Raw genomic sequence first — 20,398 nt, 5'->3', positions numbered from 1 at the left:
GCTCCCTAAAGGGTGTGTAATTGTTGGTGAAGGTACAGGGAAGTGGGTTCTCTGGTACTCTGCTGACAGAGGAGAAAATGAGTACTGCCGAATTTTAGGAGATACAGACACACACATTCTTTAATGCAACAACTCCACTTTTAGGATGTAAATTGTAAAAGCCTGTGTATAGGATGGTCCTAGCAATGTTGTTTGTAAGAGTGAAATACTGGAAAAACTAAGATACCCACTAATAGAGGACCAGAATACTTTGTAGACATGAAAAAAAAATTGAAATGTTCAGATATAGAATTATCTCCAAGATAATGTAAAAAAAAAAGTTGAGAACAGTGTCCTCATTTGTGGATTTTTCTTTAAATAGAGAAATACATCTATAAGCATAAGAAAGGTTTGGAAGGATCTGCAAGTTACAATTCAGACTGGGAGAAAGATAGATAATTCCAGCAGTGCAAATTCACATGCAGACTAGAGAGAGGAAACAGAGGTAGTGCAGAGTCAGCTCAGCGTTTAAGAACATCAAGTCAGAGGGGCAAGCAGTTTGTACAAATGATCCTTCCCTCAGCCAGGCTCTAGGTAACAAATGCTTGGGACTGTAAATGGCATTTAGGTCCTTGGATGAGACTGAACTGCCAAAAAGATTACTGGTATATAAGTAAGACTGAATTTGATTGGCAGACAGACTGGCTTTCCCCCAAAGCCTTGAGCAGTTCTGCTACTGACAGCTTCAGAGGACAACTTCAGAAACCCTTGAACCTAAAATTGAGGTGGTCTTCTCTTCTTTGCCCTGTAGGCCAGAGTTCTTCGGGAAACCAAGCCAATCCCTAATCTCATCTTTGCCATTGAACAGTATGAAAAGTTTCTCATCCACCTTTCTAAGAAGTCCAAGGTAAACCTGCTGCGTCTTGTCTACCATTTGTTTACCCTGTGAGGGGACCTGGCAGGCTGAAGCAGCACAGCTGCAATGGGGGATCGGTCCGTGGCCATTTCTGATCTGATGGCCTGAATCCAAACCTCACGCAGGAGACTGACAGAGAACAGGTGAAGTGGGTGCGTGCCCACGCTAAGTAGGGGCTGAAGGAGCGGCCAGGGGCCCAGCACAAATGGCTCAGGCTGCCTGGGTGGGGCCTAGCAGCAGGAAAATATGCCCCTGCTTGCCACTCTGTCACAGGTGAACCTCATGCAGCACATGAAGCTCAGCACCTCACGAGACTTCAAGATCAAAGGAAACATCCTGGACATGGTTCTTCGAGAGGATGAGGAGGAAGATGAAGAGGTGAGTGCCTGCTTCTGACTGGAGTGCAGCAAGCCCTAGCCACCCTTTCTGACTGATTGTTAGTAGCCTATCTGGGAGCCGCTGCGCATTAGTGGAGGTGCAGGAACTACAGAGAAAGGGCTTAAAGGTGGTAAAGATGAAACCAGGCACTCAAAAGGAGGACTGTAAACTTTGAACCTTACCAAGTTGCCCAGACTTGTATACATTTTGGGTAGACATTTCCAGAAGGGGGATGATGACAAAACAAGGTCTTCCTGTGGGTCTTCTCTCTGTGACTTTCTGAACCATTGGGAAATGACTAGCCCTGGGTTTCTGGCTCAGAAACCAATTGACTTCCTCTTGCACCACACCCTCATTCAAGGCAAGGCCACTCTCATTAGTTCAGGTGAGGCTTCCTTCAGTTCATGCCAGTTTCTTATCCTCCTTTTCCCTCTGGTGTGTTCCTCTCCCTTTAGTTTTGCCAGTTACAATAGCACACCCCAAGCCCTACCGTATTTTTGAAGCAAGAACCCATTGTTTCCTTACCTCTAGCCCCTAAAATTTCATCATCTTAGGTTTTTCCAAGATACAGGTAGCAAATCAGTGGCCCATTCCCATTTCAAAATCAGAAGTTTATGTAAAACACCCTGGATTTGTGGCATTTCAAAATTTTCCTCCCTACACTCTTCAGATATCATACTCCTGGCCATAATGCACCTGGCTCCACCCACTCCCTTTACCTACTTGGCATCTGAGTTCAGGAGGGCTATGGAGCTCTTTTTTTGATGCTCCTCATTTGTCCTCTTGTCCCATGCATCCAAAAGTCCAAAGGAAAGGAGTTCGCACTGCCTTAGTCTACTTTGGAGGGCTCCCCGTCTTCAACACTATTGCCGCCTTTGAGTGAGGAAGCGGAGAAACACGACTAACACAGGCTTTGATGAGAAGATAAAGGATTTTTGTTTGTTTTTATTTCCACTGCCTCTGGGCAGGTTTATCACATTAGAGTATTACTTCTCTCCCCTTCTAGGGCACTGCATCACAGCACGAGGAAGAGAACAAAGAACCAGCCAAGAAGAAAAGGAAAAATAAATGAAATGCCTGAGTTAATGTGAACTTTGGGGCTTCTGCTTTCTTTTGACCCAGTAAGCAATAGTGCCCCTTGTTCTACAGCCTGCACCGATGTTGGCATCTTGGTTCTGAACCCATTGAATTCAACTGCACCTTCATTTAGAGGCAATTGTCCTTGGCAGATCCTACTACTGAAAAATGACTGGCCTTAGGCAAGCCCTTTTACAGAAAGTACAGCTGAAAGCCTGAGTTTGGGAGCCTGCAACACCCAGTGAAGCTCCACGGGAGCAAATATAGAGCCTCCAGGCAGAGCTATGGTCCAGGCTGGTTTCGTTTGTCCAAGGAGCCTTTGGTGAGTTCAATTATCTGGTAAATATCCAGTGCTTCACCTGAAAGATAGTGCAAATCAGTTAGGATGCTTCCTCAAGAAATGTAACTGAGAGCTCAGAAGTGAGAAAAGGAGCTTACTGTTAAGGTCAAAAAGGAGGATGGAAGGGTTGAGAAGAATTGCCAGGAATGATAACGTTACATTTGGAAGGGTCCATTTCCTTTTTGTATAAAATAAGTTTGTCTTAGATACATTTTAAATAGAAAATATGGTTTGTGATTTACTTGTTTGGTATTCAAAGCACAATTTTTTTCATCTAAGAATGCACTTTGACTTTATACAATAAATCTTCTTCAGACATTTCTGGTGTGGTTGAAGAGAGAAAGGTACATTTGAAGCTCTGGTTTCTTCCTTCATTTACTATGAACCACTTTCTAGAAACACATCTCTTTGTGATGTGCACATCATGTTCACTTTGGACCCAGGGCACATTATAAACAAACAGCCTAACACACAGTGCGAGTCAGAGTGGATTTCTTATCCTGTGTGCCCCAAGCTTCCTGTTGTCCAAGACCACAGTATGATCCACCTTATATCCTAGGCATAATAAGGAACAAACGTGCTGTGCTCACCCTGGGGAATCCCGTATCTCCTTTCCATCCCAGTTGGGTTGGAAGGGGTTTTACAATCCATGGTCACTTCCTTCCTGAGGCACTGGTCAATATCGACTGCACTGAAAAAGGCGACTGACTGGGGCAAGTCGTTCAGACCCAGCTTGTAGGCAAACATGCACCTGTAAGAGACCCGATCTCCTCTCACAGCCGTGCCCCTGCTGTGAGCAGAGGCCCAGCACTCTGGGACAGTGACCTCAGACCCCCACACCGGCTCTGCTCACTCAGCCACACTGCCCTCCACCCAGCAGCCTGACACCTCCACTGAGATGCTGAAATGCAATCATGGACTCATCACACACCTTTTTTTTCCAGTTTGGTACACTTTATTGATATAAAAAATTTTTTCAATTATTGGGTCAGAGTTTGAATATATGAGGACTTCATTAGCTTTCTTAAGTTTAACACCCCAGGAGATGATTAAGAGGGCCGTGGAGACAGTGCTGAGCACTGCAAACCATTATTTACTCATTAATCAGGACAGATCATGTCCCCAAACTGGTTCTGAGTAGCAGATCAACATGGAACTGTAGTATCATTTAATTCAACCATACAAATTAGGAATTTTACGAGAAAATACAACTCAATATAAAATATATAAGATTTTTTAAAATCACATTTGAGTTTCCCCATTAACAATGTTTTCTGTTAGAATAACAAACTTTTGGCACTTAAGAAAACATTTATGGATGAAAGGAAAACATCTCAATTTCCTTAGATTGAGAAAAGCCTTCTGTCATTTGATTTTCAAAGCAGAAAGCTGTGTTCTTAGGGGAGCACAATTTGAGGACTACTCTTTGGAACAGCTCCCATGACTCCTACCTTACTACCTGAGTGATCTGGTGTTGGTATATGACATTTTCAAACCCAAGAAATCTTTTTTAAAGGTGGAGGCCACTTTTTTAAAGACTAACAATTTTTTTAAACTAGAGACAAAAGCTAAAACATTCATTTGCGGGGAGATAAAAACTCACAGATCATACTCAGCCTGATCCAAAGCCCTACACCTGAGCATATGGCCGGGCCAAAGCGGCCGCGGGCCCCTGCATACCTGGTCAGGAGGTTGGTGATCTGCAGGGCCAGGGCAGCGCGGTAGCGGTCCTCCTCCCGCACCAGGTAGCGAACCTCGTCGTGGATGCTGATGCAGAAGCGCCCGTCAATGGCAAACTCCTCGAACAGCCACTTCATGGCTACGAGCATGAGGTGTAAGTAGTCCACAGCAGAGCTCTGCACCACCCAGTTCACACGGCTGGTCATAAACTGGGGAGGGAAGGTGGGCACAGGTGAAAGGGGTTGGTGGGCACAGGTGAAAGGGGTCCTGCCCAACACCAGTTCACTCTGGGGCAGGAGGTGCTACAGGAGCCCTGCCGTGACCCCTCTCCCCATGCTCCAAGGGTAGCAATATACCTCCCCCTGCACAGCCGAGGGCTCCAGGGCTCTGCTGATGCGGCAGCCCAGCACCGGGGTGCACGGTGTGTCAGACGTGGCAATGCTCTCCAGCTTATTGAACATTTCTGACTCCGTGCCCCCCATCCACGCTCGTTCAGCAACCACCTCCCACTTCTTCCAGTTTGACCTGGGGGACCGGGAACAAAGAGAGGGCCAGCTTTGTGTCTCGGCATCTCAGAGCTAAAAACAAAGCACCCCAGTTCTCCTCGGGCCAGCCCGGACCCTCCCTCTGTCCTTAACCCACAGAAGGTTCTCACTTCCTTGAAGCTTCTCTCTGGATCTTGCGCAGATCCTGCAGGGAAACCCAGCCATCCTCAGTCCTGTCCACGGGGAGGTCCAACTCCCTCACCAGCCACTCGCCCTCATCCGACAGCCGATACCTGGGGGGAGTGTCACCACCATCATTCCCATGGGAGTGCCACCTCTGTGCCAGGCCCTGGGCTAGGAGTGTTCACACACCATCTCACGCCATTTCCACAGCCATCCTGGGGGTCATACCTATCCCCCTACAGGCTCTACTTCAGAGGGGAAACAGGCTTAGAGAGGCTAAGTGACTTGCTGGGGTCGCAGCCAGAAAAAGGTGGAGCCCAGAGAGGAACCCAGGCTTTTGTGGGCTGTGTCATGTTAGCCCAATAAAGAACAGAAACTCCAACACAAGAGCCACCACCGTTACTACTGTCCTAATGCTCTGAGACACTGAACTGCCCAATGCCCAACAGGTGCCATATATTCCTTCATGAGGCAGCAAGGGCTCTCACTCCAGATCTGGGGGTGGGGTGGGATGGAGAATGGGCTCCTTGAGGGGAGAGGGCATTTGGAGAAGGCAGAACATACAGCCAGGCCTGGCAGACCCTTCTCAGTTCACTGCCCCAGACTCCCAGCTTCCACACAACCTCAGACATGACCAGGCTTGTCCCCGAGTAGCTCCAGAGCTATGTCACTCACCTGTTCAGAGGTGCGCCAGGGCTTCCCCACAACCTGTGCCCTCGGTCCAGACTCCTCTGCGAGGCCTTACAAGGTCTCCACAACTAAGACCAACCTCCTCAGTCCTCACTGCCCTCGCTTCCATCAGCACACACTACCTGTGGTACAAGCTGCAGCCAACCCCACCTCCTCCTCCCACCTCCTCTGGACAATACTCAGCTCCCTTTTCTGCACTTACGCGGTCCCACTACACTGTTTCTCACTTAAACTTGTCATCTTTCATGAGGTCAGCTGTATATTAGACCTAAGGAAGTTGTAAACATCCCTCTCCTCCCTCACATTTGCTCCAGGAACCCTCCTAGGAGCCTGCTGAGGCCCTGAGCACACAACAGTTGGTACCACCAGAGGAAACAGTGGAAGCCTGGTAAGGCCTGCTCCATCAAAGTCAGTTTCAAGTCTCCGGTTTTCCACAGCGCCCTCCTGTCACCTCCTACCATCGGACACCCGCCCACTTCACTCGCTCTCATTCCCTATAAGCATGTGAGTTTGCAACCCCACATTCCTGTTTATTCTGCAGGACCAGAGCTGTGGACCCACTACCACTTGGTGACAACGTAACAAAAGTACAGCTTTTAACCCTGTGATGAAAACTGGTTAAGGCTATTAGACAAGCAAATGTCACCCAAGGAGACACTGTCCCAGAACACAGAGGTCTGGAGGGGGAGGGGCCAGGTGAGGGCTCAGGTAATGGGAAGAGAGAGAAAGATGGGGGCAGTCAAGGGTAGTAAAGCAGGCCTGAGGCCCTGGGGGGAACATGGGTGAGGCAGGGACCCTCACCGGCGGAGGCCCTTGGTGACAGCATACATCTGCTGGGCCTTCTCGGCCGCCTCCTGCCGTGTGAGACGGTGGTTGAACTGCATGAGCAGACGCTCGGCGAAAGGCTGCCCTGCCCCGTAGATGCGGCCGTAGTTGAAGATCTTGGCATGCTCCCGGCTGATGCCCACAGTGGCAGCTGTCTTACTGTGCAGGTCGGTGCCCCTGCTCTTCCGGCCCTGCAGTGTCATCCACCCAAAGGCCGTGCAGCCTGGGGGCGAGGCAGAGAGAGAAAGCTCAGAGCCGTCCTGCCCAGCAGCCTTGGCCTGAGGGCCAGGCTGCCTCCCTTTGCCCAGCCCTGGCTCTCGCTCACCATGCATGCCGGCAAAGTGGGCGTCTCCAAGCACTGCTGCAATCCACAGCTCCTGTGAGTCCACGTCAGCGCCCACGAGCACATAGCCAGGTGGGGCCTGCACCATGGCCTTCATCTCACTGCCTACTCGGTCAGGCTGCAGGAAGAGGGAGGTTAGCCCCACCAAGATACCCCAGCGGGACTCCTCCTACCCCGTTCCCGGGGCCAGAGCTGCCTGAGAATGAAGGGGCCTCCCCTGAGGGGCTGGTTTTAGGGATGCCAGACAGCACTGCTGCAAGCATCACAGTCCAGGGATGGCCGCCCAGCAGCAAGGGGGTCACGGCGAGAGCAACCCTACTCTCTGGCGAGCCCGACGCCCAGCCCCTTAACCTCCACGACAGCGGTGCTGTCTCCCCTAGTCAGTGTCTGGCCAGAGCAGGGCCCAGAGAGTGTGTGCTGAAGGAACGGATGAGCCATGAAACCAGACTTGAACTCAAGTCCTGCCTGACCCAGATCTTAGGTTCCTTTTCATGCTCCTCACTAAAGGCCCTCTGCAACCTCAGTTCTTAGAGATGCAGGTGAGGAAGGGCAGGAACCAGAGGTGCAGAGGACACATACCCGGGCGTTGCTGGCAGTCAGCCACGTGGGCTCCACAGCCCGGCGGGTGATGGTGCCGGCGGTCACCACCTGGGGCAGGATGGCCCCATAGCGGCCTTCCTCATCATAGTCTGGGTGCCTGGTGGCGGGGTTCCGAGGAAGTGGGGAGGAACATGAGTCTCAGCAGTTTGCTAGGACCCACTCCACTCAGTTCTCCTGTCCCAACCACTTGGCAGGCCTCACCTGGTCACAGCACGGGGCAGAGCCGACCTGGGCAGCCACACCACCATCTGAGAGCTGTGGGGACAGGCAGGTGGAGGCTCAGCACAGCCGTGGGGAGCACAAGCCACCCATCCCACCACAGCCATCAACTGCCCAGCTTCGGGGCTGCTGTGCGCCCTCCCTGCCCGGCCTCAACACGTTTCCCACTGACTTGACTCAGGGTGGGCCCAGCACAGCCAAGGCCTGGGGCCTGGAATCTACAATCCAGGAGCATAAGCCTTCTGAGAACCCACCAGGCCTCCGCGGCAGCTTGTGCCCATATCCCAGAGTATCCATAAGGTGTCCACCAGCAGCCCTGCCACCACCGCCTCTCCCACGCTCAGGGATGTCTTCACCAACCCATCACAGCACTCTCCTCACTCGAGTGTGCTGCTGGCAGCCACGAGCCCCTTGGAACTAGCCTTCAAGATGAACCTGTGTGCCATTCTCAGCCTGCAGGAGCCAGCTCCCGACCCAACAGAGCTTACAGGCCACCAGCCTCCATGGTCCTCAGCCCATGCAATGGCTCCAGCAGTTATACCAAGGGGTTCTTTTAGAGCTGGGAGGAGCCATCAAGGTCCTACAGTACCACTCTTTTTACATAAACAAGGAAACTGAAGCTAGAGAGGAAGCGAGACTTGCCTGCAGTCACATGGCACCAGGACCACAAGAAGCCAGGCCCCTAGACCACAACTGGGCAGTCCCTCCATTGCAGCAAAGGCTGAGTCAGGGGCCCCTGGGTGGGAGGCGGGAAAAGGGAGTCCCAGGGCTGTAAAACCCTGGCCAGGGGCACAGATGGGCCTGTCTCTGCTCTCTCATGGCGGCCTACCTGATACGTTTATGGGCATTCCTCCAGAAAGAAATCATTTTATTGATTTCCAAGGCACGGGGCCCACTGGCACCTCCTGGGCCAGCCTGCAGAGTGCCATCCTCCATCTTGGGCAAGAAGTCCTTGGCAAAGGGGCTGCCCACATTGCAGCTGTTACCATCCTGAAGAGGGCAAAGGAAGCAGTGGCTGGAGGCAGGAGGCAGACCCCTGGCTGGGGAACTGATGCTCTGTGCACCTGGGCTCCGCCCAACACTGAGCCCACACCTTGAGCAGAGTGGTCTGGGGCAAATCCCTGATTGCAGCATGCACACATGCACGCACACACGCTCACAGACACAAGCAAACCTGGCTCCCCTCACAAGAGCCATCAGTCAAGAGAGCCTATCACGTACCAGATGTGGTGCCAGACACTTGACATGCTCTATGTCATTTACTTCCACCACCATGTCCCTCACCCCCCAACTTTCAGAAGGAATGCAAAGGCTCAGAGAGACGGTGGTGTCTGTCTGAGATCACGCTCTGCCCTACTAGCAGAAGTGAAGGGGAGTCCCCGGGTCTGAGTCACTGGAGGCCTGCTGTGGGCCATGAGCACTGAGGGCACCAGGGGACAGGCCATGAACCAGGAGACACACCTTGTGAGGCAGCTTGAAGAACCAGCAGCCGGGGATATCCACATCATTGTAAGGTCCGTTGCCATGGTGATAGGCTGGCTGGCTGCCTTTCGGACCACCAGCAGCAGTCTGTGGGGGCCACACACCTACATCAGGCCCTGCTCCAGCACCTGCTTTCAGCGAGGGCCATGGGCTGGGGGTGAAAAAGGGCCTGAAACGATGAGCAGGTACTGGGAAATGACAGGACGGCCACGAGGTCTCAGGCTGCCTCCCTGGCCTCCAACAAGCACGGGCCATCCAAGGGCAGGGCAGCATCTCCCACCCCCAAGACCCTGGAACTCTCCAGTCAGGAGGAGCTACTTGAGTGCACGAGGAAAGCCCTGCCGCCCGGCACCCTGAGCAGGCATCCCACTCACCAGGGCTGGGGGTTGACTTGAAACCACTGCTCGGAAGTACTCCGTCTTGGCCTCAGCCTCCACTTCTAAGCAGCCCAGTTCTTCCACCTGGATGGGCCCAGGTACCAAGGGAGTGAAGCAGGAGGCTGGGTCAGCCTGAATCCACCAGCCCCTCCCTGCGGCATGCAGACAGCCCAGGCCAGCCTGGGGTGAGCCACTGGGTGCATCCAGCGCCCCCAACGCCACCCAAAAGGTGCCGCTCCTTTGGGAGAGAACAGAGAGCCCGCCCTCACCGTCTGCCACATGGCGCTGCTGTCGGTGAGCAGGAACTCCTCAGACAGGCCTGCCTCCTGCAGCTCCGGATGCTGCTTCCCCTGTTCAAGACAGTGCTTCCTGTACAGGGACTCGATGGCTCTGGGCAGAGAACAGCAGCAGCAGCCTCGGATTACTGGGTGCCCGCTCCGGGCCGGGTGGCTGGCGGGGGCCTTCTGCAGGTCCCTGCGTTAGTCCTCAGAATCAGCTCTGAGGTGGAGATGGGCAGCGCTTTCCCTGGTTTTCAGTCGGGGCGTGAAATCAAAGGACACAGCACACTGGTGGCAGGCAAGGGTTATGCCACTCGCTCTTTTCATGCCACAGAGCTGCCACTTCCCCGAGAAAAACTCTGGGAGCGAGCAGTGGGAAGCCAGGAGGGGCCGGCCCAGGCTCCCACCGCTCGTCCGCCCTCGGCTCACAGCAGCAGGCCGATCCCAGCCCCCTCTGTCCAAGGGCCCCCAGGTGACTCAGGCTGCCCTGACAGCCAGGACTCTCAATTCTGGGCCACTTCGAGTGTCCCGGCTTCTCCCCAACACCTGCCTGTCAGAAGCTCAGGGTCAGTGATCTCAGACAAGTCAGTGACTTGCCTAGGCCTTTGTGCTGTTAACTCTAAAACAGGTTGTATGACCACTCTATCTCACGGGGCTGCTTGGGAACAAACGAGGAAAGCACTGCGAAAGGTTCATCACACAGAATATAATTAGTGCTCAATAAATTATACTCAGAGAAGGAAAAAGCCCATCTCCCTGCCACTTCCTACAGCCCTCCCTGTGAAGCCACTTACCCGTGGGGCCCCAGTGCCCCCACTCGGCGCGCCATGCCCTCAACGCCCCCCATGGGCCCGAGGAGGGGCAGCACGGAAACAAGAACCAGAACCCAGACTCCCAGCCCCAGCTCTCCTCACTGGCCTGAGCGGGGCTTGGATTCCCCAGCAGGGGGAAGGGGCCCCTCCTACCCGGAGCCTGTGCCTTACCTGTAGGGGCAGGCAACCCCGGCCAAGGCCAGGGCAGCGTCTGCCGGCACATCGGCCAGGTTGTCCCGCCGCCCAGGCACCAGGTACCCCCAGCCGTGCTGCTCTGAGTAGTGCAGAGGGAAGCCGTCCCAGGTCAGCGCCATGAGTTTGGGTGTGACTCGCATCTGGAGACTGAGGAGGCTGGGGCCCGGGGTCCACGCAGGGTCATCCAGCCGGGGACAGAGCTTCCGATACCACCTATGCCCCCCAGAAGAGAGCAGCGTCACAGCAGTGGGCAAGGACAGCACGTGACATGCCTCACCCACCCTCCAACACTCCAAGGCGACCTCAGCCTATAGTCACCGTCCCCTCCCTCTGGGATGCAGCCAAGACCCCCATGGAGTTCCCTAGATAATTCAAATACCTCAAAAGGAAAGATCCTCTGTCGGTCCTGCTGGACTAGTCAAAAACAGGGCCCACAGCACAGTCCAGGGCTGGACTCCTCCCCAAGCCCCACTTCATGCAGGGCGACTGGCTGGAGGAGCAAGCAGACCCGCCCCCCACCCCTCAACTGTTCTAGCAACACACCGGGGCCTCCAAAACTGTCTCACATGATGTTCACGAGGAGCAAAACGAGCATGAGGCAAGCAAGGTACCCAGGGCACCAAGTTTAAGGAGGCCTTTTCCCAGGGTCCCGCAAGTGCAAAATCAGCACCCTGCTGTTCACCATGGCTACGCCTACTTTCTCATCTCTGCCACGCTGAGGCTCAAATGAAGGGTCACTTCCTCAGGGAAGCCTTCCCTGGTTTCCTCAGTTAGGCACTACCTCAACACTGCTCATTCTGCTGTCTCATCATGGATAGAAACACCAGCTGCACAGGCTGGTCTGCATGCTGGGGTCCTCCTGGGAGAAGGAGCTACTGGAAGGAAGGAGCTATGTCCCTGTTTGTACCCCCAGTGGCTGCCACGGTCCCGACACACAGCAGGCGCTCAGTGCACTGGTGGTGACTGAGTCCAGTGAGCAGAGGTCAGAGTGCACCAGCGACAGCAGGAGTGGAAGATGGCAGGAGCAAAGGGCAGCAGGTCAGTAAGGGCTCATGGGCACGCCACCCCTGCCGGGTCCAGAACAGGGGTGTCCTGAGAGGGTAGGGGCGGACTCTACACGTTAGGAGAACAGGCCTCACCCGGGGTGTCCGGGCAGGTGCTGGGGCCGCTTGGGCAGCAGCTCTGTGGTCCCCTTCAGCTGCTCCAAGCAGGCGCGGGCTGTGACATCTCGCTGAAACTCCTCCTCCTCGCTGGGGGGGCCAGGGTCTGCACAGGGCGGGGGAGGACAATCAGGACCCGGGGCAGGGCCTCTCCAAAAGACCTGCCCAGCCTGCTCATCTCTGGAAGGCTGGGGTGCCCCTTTCCAAGGGCCCCCTGGTCCCAGGAGCGTCCCAGGCCCATCCCTGCCCCACCTCCCGCCCATGCTCCCCACCTTCCTGATCCTTGGGATCCCCTGGGGCCCCAGCCCCCTCGATGGGCAACTTGCTGGCTGTGGCTGGCTCCTTCCTCTTCACCTTCTTTGCTTTCTTCTGCTTAAACTCTTGCAGGTCCCACTCCAGGTCCCAGAGCCAGGGGTCTTCTTTGTACCTGCACAGCCAGTCCACCAGGACAGGACTAAGGCCAAGCCGAAGGCCAGGCCCGCCCACCCCTGCCTGGGTGCCGCCCACCCGCAGTCTGGCTACCTCTCCCCCGAGAGCAGCTGGCAGGCGTCGTTGGCCAGGTCCATCAGCGACTTCTTCATCTCCCGCTGGAGCTCCTCGTAGGTGCTCTGTGCCTCCGCCAGGTAACGCTCCCAGTTCTGGTTGACAGGCAGGTAAGAGACACCCATCTCCAGCATGCCGGCCAGAGTCACCGGGTGGGGACACCTTGGGGGCAAACACCAGGGCTGCCATAAATGACCACAGGAGGCAACCCCTGAGCTGGCTGGGGAAGCCTCAACCCAATCACCCACATGGCATAGCTCTAAAGTCAGACAGACAGGAGTTCAGACCCCAGCTCGACAGCTTCCTAGCCACAAGACCTGGATAAGTCACCTCACCTCTCTGAGCCTCAGTTCCTTCATCCGTAAAATGAAAATAAGATTGTCCCATCCCCAGGGGTAATGTGGGAATGACAGATCACAAAAATGAGAATGGCTGCCATTTGCTATAACTGCCAGGCACTGTGCTAATAACCCCACACATACAAAAGATCACGCATGAACCTCACAGCTGGGGAGTGAGACATACTCGTGTATGCTTCAAGATGAGAACACTGAAGCTCGGGGAAACCAAGTAAGTTGCCCAAGATCAAATGACCTGGATATAACAGTTAAGACTCGAACCAGGTCTGGCTGATGCTTATGCCTCCAACCACATCATAAGACCGACTCACTAGCAAACATAACCCGATGGATGGGCTGCCCTTGCATCAGGATCTGGGCACAGAGAGGGTGCTTGATAAACCAGGACCACGTACACGGAACTCAAGCACAGCCCTCGGCTCTCCCCTCCAGGGCCACTGTGGAAACCCAGCGTCCAAGGCCCAGGTGGCCACCACTGGACAGAGTGGCTCCATTCTTTCAAGCAAGAAAGACTAAGGACCTCAGCCTGAGAAAGACCCAGCACCGCCTGATTACAGTGGGCCCAAGTACTAGGAACCCACTGGCCCCCAGGGGCTCCCCCTCACCTCTCCAAGAAGAGCGGTAGCTGCTGCTGGAAAATCTCATAGGTGGCCCACACGTCCTGGGCACAGTACTGCATCAGATCCTGGCACAGGCGACAGGAAGGCGCTGGGTGGGCAGCCACCCCACTACCACCGCCAGGTCTTGGGGTCAGGTCTGGCAGCTATACTTCCTGGGGTCAGCTAGGGGTCTGCCCCAGCCCACCTCCCCGGAGCCCCTCTCCAGCACCATACCTGGAAGTTCTCACGGATGTCCTTCATGCTGCCCTTAACAAAGAGTTCGCGAGGCTCCTTCTCTAAGGCAGGGCCTCCCACATAGAGGCTGTGCACATCTGCCAGGTTGTTGACACTGCTGATGTCCAGCCAGTCCCAGGAGGAGATCTGGGGGGCCAAAGCAAAGGACACGGCCGATCAGCCTAGCCTCAGGATAGACAGGCAGCCTGGCGAGGGGGTCCCAAGCACCCTGCTCCGGTCCCTGGCAGTGGGCTCTCACCGCTGGGCCGCTGGCTTTGCTCTGAGGCTTCTGGCCTCGCTGTGTGGGGTGCCGGGCCTTGTGCTTGCCCTGCTTGGCTGCGATCCACAGACTGCGCTGGAAGCTGCTTAGCCCTGAGATGGCCATGTGCATGCTCATGGTGTCCAGGAAGCGCATGCGGGAGCCCTGAGGAGAGACGCTGCAGCTGAGGGGCCAGCTTCCCACCACTTCCGGGGGTCAACCTGCCAGCCCCTCCGCCTCCCCTCCCATCACACAGCCTTCCAACACTAAAGACACAACATGCTCATGCTTGTCCCTCCACCCTCGAGGGGCCTGCCCTCCCAGATCCTGGCCACCTCTGACGGTGCAGGCCTGGCTCGATCCCAAAGCACAAGACCTTCCCAGCGTCCAGCAACAGCTCTGAGGGGCACCTTGGGAACAGAGTGGCCAGAACAAGGCCTTCTGAGCCATCAGGCTCGGCTGCCAGCCCTAGTGCTGCCACTCACCAGCGCTGTGGCCCTCGGCCGGTCAGCAGGCTGAGCATCAGCATGCTCAGCTTTTACGGGCTGGGGCGCTCTCGCCTGCCCTGCCTTTCTCCCAGGGATGTGGTGAGGACACGGTGAGAAAGCCCTCCTCATAACATGAAGGACTGCCGCCGCCACACACCAGGCGTGCTTCTGAGGCTCGACATGTGCGCTGTTCTAGCCCTCCTAACAATCCACTAAGGCAGCGTCTGCTAACTCCCTCCCTTTACAAATAAGGAAACCGAGGCCCAGGGATGGTAAGGGCTCACGCTGCGTGTCAGTGCCTCAGGCGGGATGGCCCCGGCCGTGCGGCCCACCCAGAGCCTCCGAAGACCCACACCAAGCTCCAAACCACCTCAAGAGACTAGGGCCATCAGTACTCGGTGACAGCTCAGGTCATGTACCAGGCAGGTCCTGGGGACAGGCACCAGCAGTAGGCTGGTCGACAGGAGGCACGGTAGCTGCTACAAAGGCGATGGGGACCCTGGCCAGGAAAGCAACACCTTCCCCAGCCACCGGGATCAGGGCTGTCAGCCCCCGCCACGCCAGGACCTGCAGCCGACCCCAGCAACCTCACCTGGATCAGGTACTGCTCCCTAATGTGCGCTCGGTCAAAGCAGACGTTGTGCCCCACCACTAACTGCTCCTGCCAGTCTCGCTGCGGGGGGCCGCCACCGGCAGGGACCTCCAGAGGAATGAGGTCAGCCGGCGACAGCTGGCTGGTCCAAGAGTAGCGCTCTTCCACCAGCCGCCGGCTGCACCAGGAATACCTACGGGAGGGAGAGGCACAACGCTCTCGAGTGCCCACCACCACATGCTGGGGCCTGCGCTAGCAGCTGGGGGCGCAAGTGAGACCAGGGCTGCCCCCAACCCTCACAAAGCTGGGGGTCAGGTGTGGTGGGGTGGGATGCAGTGGGGTGGAGGCACATGTGCAGGGGGCAGTTACAAAAGCGTTTGCATGTGTAAACTTTCACAGATAAAAACGGAGCTGAGTGCCACCGCACTGGCTGTCCTGCACAGGCCCTCAGCCTGGGCCATAGGTGTGTGTCAGGTCCAGCGTTCGCCCATCTGTGCTCGGCCCTGAGGTGTCTGATGAACATTATCAGGCCCTTGTGTCTATAAGCGTAAAGCAGCTAGTGTTCCAAGTGCTAGCAAAGGAGAGAGACAACAGAACCCAAAGTGGAATTTTTTTTTTAAGTTGAAAGTGGCAAAAAAACAAAAATGACAAATGCTGCACACATGTACAGGATGAGTCATCGATGGCTGGAAAGATTTTGAAGGACAAAGAGCGAACCCCGCACCTTCTAGAAAGTGCTGGGCCTCTCTGAGCCACTGTCCTCAGTGCGAGACCAGGGAGAGTGCCAGAATGGAGGAAACGTGCCCAGTGCCGGGGGGGTGAGGGCCGGACACTGACTCAGGAAAGGCTGGAGTTTCCTCAGGGGACTTTCCACAGGGCTAAGCGTGCAGAAACAGCCGCTGAGGAAAGCCTGCTGTGACCGGCAGAGGATGCCCGAGGGCCAAGGGCACTCAGCACGGAAGTGAGCAATTCGGCCACGTGTGGCCACCACAGCTGTGCAGAAGCTCCCTGCAACCCTTGTGGAGGGGAGGAGCGGCTGTCTGCCTCAAAAGTCTCAACAAACATCGACTGCTTTGGACGACGGGGGTCTTAAACCTGGTAAAACCTAACTCCAAATGGTGGGAATCCACTCAGGGACACAGGCCGAGCCCTCCCCACTTACAACTCAGCCCATCACAGCCCTTAAGGACAACCCCGAAGAAGAGGCTGAAGAACGTCACATACTCCAGGCCGCGTGATGACAGGGACGTGAGTTGCAATAAAGTATAAGCCACACTGGTGTCAAGATCCAGGTCTGCAGCTGTGCATGAGAGCCATCTTATTATCAACTTATTTGTGATAAGAAAGAAGAAGGCCAATTTTAAATTTAAGACGAGTCTGAACCAATGCCATATATACTACACTTTTCCTGTGAACCTTAGATAAACGTTGACGGCCTGTCTAATGTCCCTCTGGCCGCATGACCACAGCCTTTGGGAAGTCGCCCGGGGGGCTGTCCATGGCCTCCCCCTCCCGCTGGAAACTGCGGGCCAGTCAGGAACCTGCTGTGACGCAGCCACGTGGCAGGGACATGCCCAGGTTAACAGTGGACTGCTGTGAGGACCCCCCACCCCCCAACCACTCAGCTCCCAGGAGGAAGGTCCCAGAATGAGCCCAGGCCTGGCCCACGACTTCTGCCGCCAGGCAAAGGGAGCTACGCCCCTGTCCCACTGGCAAGAATGGGATGAGATGAGAGGAGGGTGGGAGGACAGGGAGAAGAAACAGGAGACGGAGAAGGAGGGAGACAAAGGAAAGGGGACTCCAGGTAAATCGGCCGCAAATGACCAAGAGATCAAAAAACAAGGCTTTCTGCTCACTGGCTTCCTGATCTTCTTTCAGCCACCACAGCTGCCTCTACCTTCTCAAACGACGGACGGCCTTCCCTCTCCTGTGGCCACCCGGGTACACAGCAAGCACTGAGACCCTCATCTTAACCACAGCTGAATCAATGCGGCAGCATCTGGTCTTGCTCTGTGCAGCCATTAATGCCTACCTTATCTATTTAGCCATGTTTTCACCATTTTCAACTGCATATTTAACATTTCGCAGCTTTCTTTACAAAGATGTAGCTTCCAATAGGAATAAAGAAACTGCCAACTTTTTTTGCTGGCCATGCCTGAAAGCATTAAGGTTGTAAATAGTATTTTAATCCTGGAATGAAGAATAAAAAAGGGGAGAAACAGTACTGCCATCACTGTTTGAAAAAGAAACTTGGGTAGCACTTAGAAAGTTATTTAAAAGGAGAGACACTGGATATACCTTTTTGGGACCAAAAGGCCTGCTTGGGAGGCCGGGGGAAGGAAGCGCTGTTTCTCAGCGGGGGGGGGGCGGGGGGGGGGGGTGTCAGGGGGACATTACTTGGCTCCGGGGAGGGGTTTGGGAACGGTGGAGGGTGTTTGGTCCTGCATTTAAGGGAGCGGCTGGGGATGCTAAATGTCTCATACTGCCTGGGACAGTCCCACAAATGGGAGACTTCTCCTGTCTAAAATGACCAAGTGTCCCCAAATAGAAACACTGTTCAAAGGTCTCAGACTAACTTCTCAGGAGGCTATTAGGGGAGGGGGTAAAGGCACCAAATCAAAGTGATCTCAAGTGGCCTCGCAGCCAGTCTCCAGTCCAACGCTCTGCTGTGATTCCGCGCACAGCCCCTACCACCAACGGGCACCTGCCTGGGTGTTTGCTTTCCACCTGCATCTTCCTGACAGGAAGTAAGCGCTGCTAAAGCTGGGCTCAAGCCTCTTCTCCACCGTCCAAGCCAAAGTCCCCAGAAGAGCACGCACCCGGCACATGGGGGCCCGCGAATGCTCCCCGAACCAAACTATCCAGCCAGGCCCCCGTGTGCGCTGAGGTCCCCTGACCCCAGCCCCAGCTTACCAGGCCGAGGGGGATATGGCCACCGCCAACGTGGGGCAAGTTCCCTCTGCCAAGCAGACCTCCACGTCGAACACCAGGGCCCGCTCCTCGGGGATGGCCACGGGTTCGGCCTCCCCCTCGGGGCCGTACCGGGTCCAGCCCTCCGCCCAGGCCCAGCTCAGGGGCCGCGGGGGCAGCTGCGCCTGCAACAGCGAGTTGGCCGCCTCCAGGTAGGGCAGGCTCTGCTTCTGGGCCAGGAGGCGGAAGTGCTGGTCCAGGCTGCCCCCGTAGAGGGGCGGCAGGCGCAGCTCCACGTCGGGCAGGGGCGCGGCCGGCTGCCCCCAGAGCCCGTGCTTCTGCAGGTGCTCGACGCTGCGGCGCACCGCGGCCTCGCCGGGCGGCTCCGCGCCGCGCCCGAAGATCTGCTCGTGGAGCCCCCTCGAGAGCATCTGGATGTGCAGCGCGTTGTGCCGCAGCTGCCCGCCCTCCGAGGATGGCGGCGGCGGCTGCCCGTCGCTGGGGATGGGGACGGGGGCGGAGCTGGAGGCCCAGCGCCCCGGAGCTGGAACAGAGCCGGGCCCGACGGCGGCGCTGGCCACCTTCTTCCAGAGCAGGCGGCTCATGGCGGGTGCAGGGAGCCCCCCGGTGGGAGTCAGGACACCTGGCTTTGGGCTCCAGCTTGGCTGCTCTCACTGGCTGAGAGACGTTGAGTGACACACGTCCTGTCTCTGTCTTCCCGGCAGTGAAATGGGTCTGACCATGCCTGCCTTCCACCCACAAACCCTGGAGGAGACAGACGAGACACGGCGTTATCCATTACACAGGTGTGACGTGTCCACCGGCAGCCCCCGTCCCTCGAGCACTTTCTGCATCCCGGGCGGCGTGCCAGGCACTTTTACACACATTTTCTCAGTTAAGCCTCAAACCACCTCGGGAAACATCAATTCCCCTCCAGCGGAACCTGACGTTCCCGCGGGGCCATCAGCGAACTTGGGAAGGGGAAGGCAGTGGTTAAGCGTGCGGGTTCTGGAGGGGGACGCCGCGGGTTTGAATCCCGGCTCCGGCTCTTACGAGACGGGTGACCTTGGACCGGCTCCTTAGGCCCCGATTCCCTACTCTGTAAAGTGGGGTGACGGACTCTCCCTGCCATGCAAGACCGCTGTGGGGGTGACACAGGGCGAATGTGTCGCGCGCCCCGGCCCCGGGCAAGCGCCCAGCAAAGCGTGGTGGCTGTCAGCCGTGATGGGGGCCCGCGGGCCCGGCGCCGAGAGGTGCCAGCGCCCGGATTCGAACCCGCAGGCGGGGCCGCGGTTCCCCCGGGGCCCCACCCAGGCCCGGCCGGCCCAGCGGCGGAGGACGCCCTGCAGGGGGCGGCGGCGCGGTGCGCCCGGGGTCGAGCCTCCGCCCCGCTCGGGCCGCGCTCCCTGACGCCGGCCCCCCGCCGACCCCGCCGGAAACCTCGGTACACCCGCGGCTTCTCCGTCTGCGGCTTCCGACCCCAGGCCCGCGGCGCGGCGATCCCTCCGCGCGGCCTACGCAGCCTCGGCGTGGCGTGTGGCCTCCACCGCCGGCGCGCCCCGCTGGCAGCCGCAACTTCCCGTCTGCGGCCCGCTCGTCCCGCGGCCGCCAGAGAAGCAGGCGGGCGCTGCCGGCGCGGCCAATGGGAGGCCCGCGAGTGGACCGGCCCGTCCGCGGGGGGGGAGCGGACTTCCGGGTGCGCTCTCCCTGCGGAACGCTGGGAGCCGAGGTCCAACCCACCCCCGCTCGAGAAGCAGGTGGATTGGTCCCAGGCAAGCCCGTGGGCGGTGATGGCACTTTTTAGATTGTCCACAGAGCGCCGATCTTGGGGCGGCCGCGTGGCCTAATGGATAAGGCGTCTGACTTCGGATCAGAAGATTGCAGGTTCGAGTCCTGCCGCGGTCGCATGGGGCGGTTACTGTTTTTGGCGTCCTGCGTCCTCTTAAGAGTAAAGTGACGGGACACTTCGAAAGTGTCGTCGCCGGTTGCCGTCCCACGCTGGAGCCCGGGAACGCCTGGGTCTGCGAAAATAACGGCTCCCACGCGTCATGCCGCTGTGACATCGCGCGCCCACGTGTCCCGGGCGCGAGGCGCGTTTCCAAATTGCACCAGCCGCGCACGCCCGCGTGGGGAGGAGCGTGGAGAGGGAGGGCGTGCGGGGCGGAAACCCCGGTTTAAAGTCAGTCTACACCTGGGAAGCCCCTCCCGCGCCAACCGCGTGCTGCCCGTCTTCGTCCCGGACAATCCTGCAGGGAAAACCATTGCCTTTCGGTGAACCCTAATCTGTCCCCGGACGCAAGACCCCGCCCAGCGCCCGGCTCCCGCGGGGCAGCCGGCGGCGCCGCCCGGTCTTTGCGGTCCCGGTCTCGGCGCCGCCGCCGCTTGGTCACGCTCC

The 20,398-nt window shown here is 57.0% G+C and overlaps 2 protein-coding genes and 1 non-coding gene across 7 annotated transcripts in view; 2 read left to right on the top strand and 1 right to left on the bottom strand.

The window, feature by feature from the left end:
• The window catches only part of FANCI (FA complementation group I), an 89,227-nt gene extending 86,809 nt beyond the window's left edge, over nt 1-2,418 (top strand). For all 5 annotated transcript variants that reach the window (XM_070495452.1, XM_014842559.3, XM_070495459.1 and 2 more), the window contains 3 exons: nt 791-886; nt 1,169-1,273; nt 2,280-2,418. In XM_070495452.1, coding sequence (XP_070351553.1) covers nt 791-886; nt 1,169-1,273; nt 2,280-2,345 — 267 coding nt within the window. In that variant the 3' untranslated portion in view covers nt 2,346-2,418. The remainder of the gene's footprint in view (nt 1-790; nt 887-1,168; nt 1,274-2,279) is intronic.
• Nucleotides 2,186-19,621, bottom strand: POLG (DNA polymerase gamma, catalytic subunit). The gene is made up of 23 exons (XM_044761473.2): nt 19,444-19,621; nt 18,007-18,768; nt 15,094-15,286; nt 14,014-14,178; nt 13,755-13,901; nt 13,527-13,606; nt 12,542-12,724; nt 12,292-12,446; nt 11,999-12,125; nt 10,836-11,072; nt 9,844-9,964; nt 9,572-9,658; nt 9,177-9,284; nt 8,545-8,705; nt 7,698-7,751; nt 7,476-7,593; nt 6,879-7,014; nt 6,530-6,776; nt 5,026-5,148; nt 4,727-4,895; nt 4,371-4,579; nt 3,281-3,441; nt 2,186-2,709 (listed from the first exon to the last, which is right to left on the bottom strand). The coding sequence occupies exons 2-23, from the start codon at nt 18,606-18,608 to the stop codon at nt 2,633-2,635; spliced, it is 3,660 nt and encodes a 1,219-aa protein (XP_044617408.2). The 5' UTR covers nt 18,609-18,768; nt 19,444-19,621; the 3' UTR covers nt 2,186-2,632.
• Nucleotides 19,622-19,835: 214 nt separating this feature from the next.
• On the top strand, nt 19,836-19,908 carry TRNAR-UCG (transfer RNA arginine (anticodon UCG)). Its single transcript has one exon. It is a non-coding gene; the product is annotated as a tRNA-Arg (tRNA).
• Nucleotides 19,909-20,398: the final 490 nt, after the last annotated feature.

Source organism: Equus asinus, chromosome 2, assembly GCF_041296235.1.
Source record: "Equus asinus isolate D_3611 breed Donkey chromosome 2, EquAss-T2T_v2, whole genome shotgun sequence".
NCBI lineage: Eukaryota > Metazoa > Chordata > Mammalia > Perissodactyla > Equidae > Equus > Equus asinus.
This window is presented reverse-complemented; position numbering and strand designations above follow the sequence as displayed.

Coding starts and splice junctions, on each gene's coding strand:
- POLG (XM_044761473.2), bottom strand. CDS start 18,608: ATGAGCCGCCTGCTCTGGAAGAAGGTGGCCAGCGCCGCCGTCGGGCCC. Junction 7,015..7,475: donor TGACTGCCAGCAACGCCCGG/GTATGTGTCCTC, acceptor CTCTTCCTGCAG/CCTGACCGAGTAGGCAGTGA. Junction 6,777..6,878: donor CCACTTTGCCGGCATGCATG/GTGAGCGAGAGC, acceptor CCTCGCCCCCAG/GCTGCACGGCCTTTGGGTGG.